We start from the raw sequence: 9,261 nt of genomic DNA on the forward strand, positions 1-9,261 counted from the left end.
GCAGTGAGCCAGAATCATGCCACTGCACTCCTACCTGGGTGACAGTGAGACTCTGTCTCAAAAAAAAAAAAAAGAAGGAGCATCCCCATTTTGCAGAGGAGGAAACCGCACTCAGACTTAGGTCCCTTGCCTGGAGCATGAACCCCCAGGAGCAAGTAGAGAACCCAGAGTCAAAGGTTTTCCTGATTCCAAGGCTTGAGCCCAGAGCCATTATGTGTGTACCACCTGTGGGAGCCAAGCCAGCTGGCAGGGATCAAGTAGCAGTTTTCATCCTCTTGTCTCTAAATTGTATTTTCTACTCTACGTGATTCTTTTAAAAACTTGCTCTTATGATGTTGAATTCTTTCCTCACTGGGACAAAACCCAATTTGCTCTTCTTTCTGGTCAGCAGTCTGCAGATGCTCATCTGATTACATGGAGCCTTAAAGATCTCTGTCTGCTTGTTCGCTTTGCCTTTTTTGAGCCAGGACCATGTGTGTAGAGATTTGATGGCCCTGGTGTCAGATGATGGGGTCTGTCTCTCTCCTTTCCTGGCAGGCATCCTGGATCCTCGCTGCCAACTCTGCGTGTTTATGGGAAAAACAGACCCACATGCACCAAGACACCAGCAGCAGTCTGTGCTCTTGGTTCCCATGGATACCCCAGGGATAAAAATCATCCGACCTCTGACGGTATATGGATTGGAGGATGCACCAGGTGAGACCTCCAGGGCGGGTCATCCCTGGATGTGGATCTTTTCCCCAGGAAATGGCATTGGGGAACCCCTGCTCTTGTTCAGGACTTGCCACATCCCACGTCTGAGGGTACGATGACATTTGGAGAGCCACATGCTCCTACATTTAATTTCCATGTATGAATCTCAGCCACGCAGGCAGATTTCAGACAGGCATTTATATATTTTTCCCTCTTCTAAACTTAGAAGGTAAACAGGAGTCTGTGACACAGGAAGCCATGCAGGGCAGATGCAGGAAGTAGACCCCAGACCTGCTCTTTCAGGCCCCAGTGTGGACAGCTGACCTCTAGGCCACAGCCCTGGTTTGGTCTGCTCCCAGTTTGGTTCTCTGCTAACAGTGTTCACATTTTTATATTCGGTGTTTTCATAGGATCACTGCATTGTCACAAACCACTAGGAGCTTCAGCTTAAAGTGGCATCATCATGGGAATCACAGAATATTCATTTGCCATTATAAATCAGTGATAGATTTTCTGTCTTTAATAGGCTCCTTTCTGCCATCCTTTTCCCTTTAACCATGTCCCAGTTAGAAGGCTAAATAAAGGTCAGGGAGATTGGCAGCAGATAACCCGGACTGAGGTGAGGAATAAACACATCTAAGGGAAATGGCTATGGCGGATTGCTCACAGTGGTCATTTGGGTCTTTCAGGTGGCCATGGTGAAGTCCAATTTGAGCATGTGCGTGTGCCCAAGGAGAACATGGTCCTGGGCCCTGGCCAAGGCTTTGTGATCGCCCAGGGCAGACTGGGCCCCGGCAGGATCCATCACTGCATGAGGCTGATTGGGTTCTCAGAGAGGGCCCTGGCGCTCATGAAGGCCCGCGTGAGTGCTTCCCCCAGCTCCTCGCACTGACTCAGAACCACCACCATCTGCTTTGGTGTTGGACTTCAAATCCTACCTGTTTTCTGAGTGCAGACCTAGCAGGTGAAGCAAGGTGATATCCTTGCCGAGAAGTTGCGTTCCTGTCTGCTTTGCATCTGCTACTTTGCTGCCGTTTGGATTCAGAGCAGAATGGACCCCACTCTGTCGAGGTGACCAGAAGGAAAAGGCCAGGCTTTATAGCAGCAGAAAGCAAGGTTCCAAGGTGTAAAAGGGTCATGCTACTAGCACATTATTAAAAATAATTCTGGGTGCCGTGGCTCACAGATGTAATCCCAGCACTTTGGGAGATCCAGATAGGAGGGTTGCTTGAAGCCAAGCATTTGAGACCAGCCTAGGCAACAAAGAGTCTCTACAAAAACAATTTTTAAAAGATGGGGTTTCACCATGTTGTTCAGGCTGGTCTTGAACTCCTGACCTCAGGTGATCTGCCCACCTTGGCCTCCAAAGTGCTTGGATTACAGGTGTGAGCCACCGCACCTGGCCTACAAAAAAAATTTTTAAGGGCTGGGCATGGTGGCATGCACTAGTAGTTCCAGTTACTCAGGAGGCTGAGGCAGAAGGATCACTTGAGCCCAGGAGTTTAGGGCTGCAGTGAGCAGTGATCGCACCACTGCATTCCAGCCTGGGTGACGTGAAACCCTGTCTCTTTAAAAAAAAAAAATCAGACACCAGCGACACCCCATGTTGCTAGTTTTTGTCCCTGGGGTTCCAGCATCTGGCCTGTATCACCCTCCTCCACAGCAAATCCACAAAACTTTATTCTGCCATAACCCTACCCCTGCCAAAGTTTGGAAGCGTAGGTTAAAAGACAGCTGCTGCCAGGACAGGCATTCAAATCGGTGATTATCAATTTCAGAAGGGTGAAGCAAATCCTGAGACCAAAACCAGTGTCTCACAAGAACTGCTGTTCAAAGAACAGAGGCAGTCTGCAGTTTTGATTACTGAGCAAACCTGTAATTTATACCCTTTTGAGTTAGACTGACCAGTTCTTTCTTCTTTCAAAGTAAAACGCTCCTGTCTGTGGACTCAGGTATGGTGGGTGCTTCAGACCCAGGTGGCATTAAATTCAACCTACTGGCAGAACAGTTAGACTAAATGAGTCAGACAGACATCTCCAGAAAGTACATAGCATGAACATGGCACCTCCATTCAGGACTTGGTTGGAGTAATTAGGAATCTACAAAAGATTTGCTGCTAGGAGGTTCACCACAGTGCTCATTCTAATAGCAAAATTCTGGAACAACCTATAAGACTAACAATGGGTGTTGGCCAAATAAACCACAAGATGGCATACAGTGAGATTTTAAATGATGCTGTGGAAATGTATTCCTTAACATGGAGAAATTGTTCACTATATACACTTACATTTAAAAAAATAGACTGTGGCCAGGTGTGGTGGCTCATTCCCAGTACTTTGAGGGGCCATGGTAAGCATATTGCTTGAGCCTAGGAATTTGAGACTAGCTTGGGCAATATGGCAAAACCTCGTCTCTGTAAAAAATAAAAAATAAGGCCAGGTACAGTGACTTACACCTGTAATCCCAGCACTTTGGGAGGCTGAGGCAGGTGGATCACGACAGGTGAGGAGATCAAGACCAGCCTGACTGACATGGTAATATCCCCATCTCTACTAAAATACAAAAATTAGCTAGGTGTGATGGTATGAACCTGTAATCCTAGCTACTTGGGAGGCTGAGGCAGGAGTATCACTTGAATCCAGGAGGCGGAGGTTGAAGTGAGCTGAGATCATGCCATTGTACTCCAGCTGGGGAGACAAAGCGAGACTCCGACCAAAAAGAAAAAAATTAGCCAGATGTGGCAGTGTACAGCTATAGCCCTAGCTACTCAGGAGGCTGAGGTGGGAGGATCTCCTGAGCCTGGGAGGTCGAGGTTGCAGTGACCTATGACTGTGCCACTGTATGCCAGCCTGGGTAACAGAGCAAGACCCTGTCTGCAACAACAACAACAAAAACCCAGGCTGTTAGCTTCAATGCAAAATAATGGCTTTTTTTTTTCTTTTTGAGATGGAGTTTTGCTTTTGTTGCTCAGGCCATAGTGCAGTGGCATGATGGCATGATCTTGGCTCACCATAACCTCCACCTCCCGAATTCAAGCGATTCTGCTGCCTCAGCCTCCCGAGTAGCTGGTATTACAGGCATGCACTACCATGCTCAGCTAATTTTATATTTTTAGTAGAGACAGGGTTTCTCCTTGCTGGTCAGGGTGGCCTTGAACTCCCAAGCTCAGGTGATGCACCTGCCTTGGCCTCCCAAAGTGCTGGGATTACAGGTGTGAGCCACTGCACGTGGCCTAATTTTTTTTAAAGTAGGCTGGCTGCGTGCAGTAGCTCACGCCCGTAATCCCAACACTTTGGAAGGCCAAGGTGGGCGGATCACCTAAAGTTGGGAGTTCAAGACTATCCTGGCCAACATAGTGAAACCCCGTCTCTATTTAAAAAATACAAAAATTAGCTGGGCATGGTGGCAAGCACCCATAATCCCAGCTACTTGAGAGGCTGAGGCAGGAGAATCACTTGAACCTGGGAGGCAGAGGTTGCAATGAACCGAGATGGCGCCGCTGTACTCCAGCCTGGGCAACAGGAGTGAAACCCCATCTCAAACTAACAAACAAAAGCAGGCTATAAAACAATATATAAAGTATGGCTCCCATTTCTGGAAAAAAATAAGTATACATACAAAGAGTCAAGAAGGATAGAGGAGGATATCCACCAAATACTAACTAGAGGTGACTAGATGGTAGGATTCTAGGTGTTCTTACTGTCTTCTCTTTTTTTGTTTTGGAAACAGGTAGTTTTTCTGCCATGAGATAAATTATTTGTGTAGATTGTTTTTACTAAAAAAATAATAATAACTAGGCTGGGTGTGGTGATTTATGCTTATAATCCTAACGCTTTGAGAGACCGAGGCAGGAGGATTGCTTGAGTCCAGGAGTTTGAGACCAGTTTGGGCAATATAGTGAGACCCTGTCTCTACAAAAAATGGAAAAGTTAGCTGAGTGTAGTGGTTCATGCCTGTGGTCCCAGCTACTCAGGAGGCTGAGGTAGGAGGATTGCTTGAGCCCAGGAGTTGGAGGTTGCAGTAAGCCAAGATCACAACATCACTGTACTCCAGCCTGGGCAACAGAGTGACCCTGTCTCAAAAAAAAAAAAGAGAGAGAGAAAATAAATAAAACAAGAAAAAGAAAAGGAATATTTAGAACCTTTTCTGATGCCTTGTGACTTTCAGAATTTAAATCCCCATTACAGATCATCCACGGAAGCAGGGAGTGGGGGTAACAATGGGGGAAGCTGGGCGATGGGGTTCAGCAGGGACCTTGGTCCCACTGGAACTGCAGGGCAGGAAGCAGTGCCTCGGTCAGCAGAGGGCACTCTCCACCCGTGCCATGTGCTGTGCCCACAGTCACTCCCTCATTCCCAGGAGTAGCCCTGGGCCAGATGCTAGCTCAGATCTGTGAAAACTGCTCCTGCCTGGCAGCCAGGCCTTCCCAGAGGTGCAATTGCTGTAATAAAGGGTTCTTGGAAGCAATTTGTTAACAGGCATCCTGTGGACCGTGGCTGGCTATGGTGCATGTGATGTTTGTGTGTCACACCTGCTCCCTGGAAATGGCTCGTGGCTACATGTGGGCACCTTGCTGGAAAAGCTGCATGGTCCTGCTCTCACTCTCCTCCCCTGCCCTGTTCTGTCTGTACTTCCACCCAGCTCTACAGGCCACCAGCCCTATCCTCTCCTAGCCACCCCCAAACCAGTGTGTCCTTAGCCCCATGTCTCCTGTGTCAACAGGTGAAGTCCCGCGTGGCCTTCGGGAAGCCCCTGGTGGAGCAGGGCACCATGCTGGCAGACATCGCGCAGTCGCGGGTAGAGATTGAGCAGGCACGGCTGCTGGTGCTGAGAGCTGCCCACCTCATGGACCTGGCAGGAAACAAGGTGGGGGGGGGCAGCAGCAGGCCTCCTGGAGGCTGAGATTCTTCCTCCTCATTCAGCAAAGCATGAGAGCATGGCTTCTTGACATAATACATTTTATTTCACCTCTACTTGGAGCTGTTTGGCAGCTTTTCAAAAAGTGAAAAGGCACGAAAGAAAGGACTGGCCTTTGTGTTTTACTGACCTGGTGAGCTTCTTAGTCCAAGGCAGTGGGTCTGATGGGGCCATGGGGCCCCTGGGCGACCCTGAGGCCTGTTGGTAGAGGTATTGGGCAACCTAAGAGTAAGACAGGGGGAAGGGATCCTCTACTGGCCTTCATCTGAATATTGAATTAGCAAAAATAGAAGCTTATTTTCAAGTGTGACATTAGTCATTAACTAAGGCCCTTTTTTACTTTTTATTTATTTTTTGAGACAGGGCCTTGCTATGTAGCCCATTAGCACATCATGGCTCACTGAAGCCTGAGCTTCCCAAGTAGCTGGGACCCCAGGCACATGCCTCCACGCCCAGATAATTCTTTTATTTTTTGTAGAGACAGGGTCTCACTATGTTGTCCAGGCTAACTAAGGTTCTTTTTTTTTTTTTTTTTGAGTCTTGTTTTGTCACCAGGCTGGAGTGCATGGAGTGCAGTGGCACAATCTTGGCTCACTGCAACCTCTGCCTCCTGGGTTCTGCCTCCGGGTTCTCCTGCCTCAGCCTCCCGAATAGCTGGGACTACAGGTGTGTACCACCATGCCCAGCTAATTTTTGTATTTTTAGTAGAGACAGGGTTTCTCCATGTAGGTCAGGCTGGTCTCGAACTCCCGACTTCAGGTGATCCACCTGCCTGGGCCTCCCAAAATGCTGGGATGAGTCACCGTGCCTGGCCACTAAGGCTCTAAGTGCCTGTGATGACCAGGTACCATGCCATGTTGACCTTGCTTTGTCCATCTTTCTGTGGGGCAGCTTTCACCCCCACCCATGATCCTCAGCTGTCAGGGGCCAACCCAGGCTCACGGTTGCTGGTTCTTTGATGCTGGTGTGCTGGATATGGTGGAGGCTTCTGGGTGTCTCCCTTGAACACCTTCCCCCAGGGCAGATCACTGTAGCTCCGTTTCCCAGAGCCCTGACTGGCTTTGGTCCACAACTGCTTGGAGGCTGAGCTGGCCATGACCCTGAGCAAAGCACAGCCCTTCCCCTTGTCCCTTCAGGGTGTGCTGGCCACGTTCTTGTCATCTGGGAAGATGGCCACATTCTCCCAGCACTCGCTTCACATCTTGTGACATAAGATGGTAGTTGCCAACATGGTGCCCTTCATCCCTGGGTGCTGTGTAGCCTTACACCAGGTGGGGCAGCCTCACCCAGTTCACATTAGGAGACCTTGGGTCCTCTGTTGTAGACCCTGGTGTTTGACTTCCTCCCAGGAATCTGATCATTCTTCCAAGCTTTCTGCCCCTGAGTCTTTTTTTGTTGTTTGTTTTTGTTGTGTTTTGTTTTTGGGAGATGGAGTCTCGTTGTGTCACTCATATTGGAGTAGAGTGGTACGATCTCAGCAACCTCCACCTTCCGGGTTCAAGCAACTCTCCTGCCTCAGTTTCCCAGGTAGCTAGGACTATAGGCGTGCACCACCACACCCAGCTAATTTTTGTATTTTTTAGTAGAGATGGGATTTCACTATATGTTGGCCAGGCTGGTCTTGGACTCCCAACCTCAGGTGATCTGCCTGCCTTGGCCTCCCAAAGTATTGGGATTACAGGCCTGAGCCCCTGTGCCTGGCCTGTTGTTTGTTTTTAAGATGGGGGTCTTGCTATGTTGTCCAGGCTTGAGTGCAGGGGTGCAATCTCAGCTCACTGCAGCCTCGACTTCCCAGGCTCAAGCAGTTATCACACCTCAGCCTCCTGAGTAGCTGGGACTACAAGTGCATGGCACCAGGCCCAGCTAGTTTTTATATTTTTAGTAGAGATGGGGGTTGGGGAGGGGTCTCACTCTGCCACTCAGGCTGCCCTCGGGTCTTTTATAATCCCATCTCCTCCTCCTTGCAGGCTGCAGCCTTGGATATAGCTATGATTAAAATGGTCGCCCCGTCCATGGCCTCCCGAGTGATTGATCGTGCGATTCAGGTGAGCACAAACCAGGCAGCTGGCTTATTTGAACCATCAATACCAGATGCCAAACTCCCCTGTCTTCAGCCGCCCAGCCTGTCATAGACCCTGGCAGATGCCCTGTCACCCACTCACCATGCATGCAACTTTCCTTTTCCTCTTCAAAATGATGCAGCAAGGTGGGGGGTGCCATCCTACCCCCATTTTGAATATGAGGAAACAGGAACAGAAAAGTAAAGTGACTTGTCCAGGTCACTGAGCTTGTAAGTAGCTGACCTGACATTCACGTGAACTTGGGTTTTCATAAGCCCAGAGCCCAGGCTCTTCCCAATGCAGTGAGGCTGCCTCCTCAGAGCCTAACCCCTAGCCCCAACATAGGGCAAAAGCTGCCTGTAGAGTGGGCCTGGGAAGTCTGGAGGCTGTGGGATGGTGGATGTGGCCCCACAGAAGTCTTCTAGAATATTAGTGATCATATCACAAAGGTGCCACAGGGGAAGTCCAGGAAGAGGGCTGTTACAGGCCATCAAGAGTAGGCTGTCATTCCTGGGGCTCTCAGAGACGAGGACTGAACCACGGCTACCTCCCTTCACCTTGTGTCTGCCAGGCCTTCGGAGCGGCGGGCCTGAGCAGTGACTACCCCCTGGCTCAGTTCTTCACCTGGGCCCGAGCTCTCCGCTTTGCCGACGGTCCTGACGAGGTGCACCGGGCCACGGTGGCCAAGCTAGAGCTGAAGCACAGCGCTTAGAGCCTTGGGGCTGCAGGGGCCTGATGTCCTGGCTGGGCCAGCCATGCCCAGATCTGTCACGGATGTGCCTTGAAAGATCCAGTGAATATGGCTCCTGCACCCTGCTCAGCAGCTCTGTCCCAGGACAGTCACCATGGACTCAAGCTTTCTGGGTCCACAGATGACATCTCTGCAAGAAGCCTGGAGTCTGTTTCAGGCCAGGAGGAAGGGATTTGTTGAGGGCGGAGGGGATTCTGGGACAGAGTCTGGAAAGCTGGTCTTAAGGCTCTCAGTCCCAGGCTGGGAGGCACAGTCACTTCACTTCAGCCTCTCAGTCGCTCTCTCTCTGCCTGTGGGAATCTGGACACATTTTCGGAGGCCTCCCAAGGCTGTGGGCCCTGCTTGCTCTGGCAGCTGCAGGGTTCCTGTCTGACCTCCCTGGTAAGCAGAGGGGCGGCCACAATGGACGGCGGCCTAGAGACCCAGGGCCAGGGCACCCGGGAAAATGGAATGCAACCCATATTGTGAAGCCACTGGCATCTGATTGTCTCCATTTGTATGCACAGTGCAGAACATTCATTTAAATGTTATTTTGAAAAGAGGTTTTGGGGACATGAAAGAATAAGAAAACACATCTCAGAGGCTTTGTGGACTTTCTGTGTCATACAAAAGGAACCAAATCGAGAGGATCCCTTCAGCGCCTCTGTGCCTCCTCCTGCCTGTGTTTCCTTGGGGTTCAAGCCACCAGTCAGCCCCATACATGCTGGGAACGCAGAGGCCATGGGTGCTGTAGGTCTGAGTCGGCTGCCTTCCCTCACTGCGTAGCCCGGGGCTCTGTGCTCATACACACTTCACCCCAGGAGCTGGTGTGTGAGGCCCCTGCAGCCTCCACCTCCTCCA

At 50.2% G+C, this 9,261-nt stretch overlaps 1 protein-coding gene across 15 annotated transcripts in view; it reads left to right on the top strand.

Annotated features, from left to right (window-relative positions):
- The window catches only part of ACAD10 (acyl-CoA dehydrogenase family member 10), a 69,920-nt gene extending 60,920 nt beyond the window's left edge, over window positions 1-9,000 (top strand). For 8 of the 15 annotated variants that reach the window (XM_002753033.6, XM_009004665.5, XM_009004667.5 and 5 more), the window contains 5 exons: window positions 538-696; window positions 1,383-1,555; window positions 5,416-5,559; window positions 7,578-7,655; window positions 8,242-9,000. In XM_002753033.6, the coding sequence (XP_002753079.1) occupies window positions 538-696; window positions 1,383-1,555; window positions 5,416-5,559; window positions 7,578-7,655; window positions 8,242-8,382 (695 nt within the window). In that variant the 3' untranslated portion in view covers window positions 8,383-9,000. The remainder of the gene's footprint in view (window positions 1-537; window positions 697-1,382; window positions 1,556-5,415; window positions 5,560-7,577; window positions 7,656-8,241) is intronic. The other 7 variants (XM_009004662.5, XM_078337320.1, XM_078337324.1 and 4 more) reach the window with 2 other exon arrangements.
- Window positions 9,001-9,261: the final 261 nt, after the last annotated feature.

The sequence above is a fragment of the Callithrix jacchus genome, chromosome 9 (assembly GCF_049354715.1).
Source record: "Callithrix jacchus isolate 240 chromosome 9, calJac240_pri, whole genome shotgun sequence".
Lineage (NCBI taxonomy): Eukaryota > Metazoa > Chordata > Mammalia > Primates > Cebidae > Callithrix > Callithrix jacchus.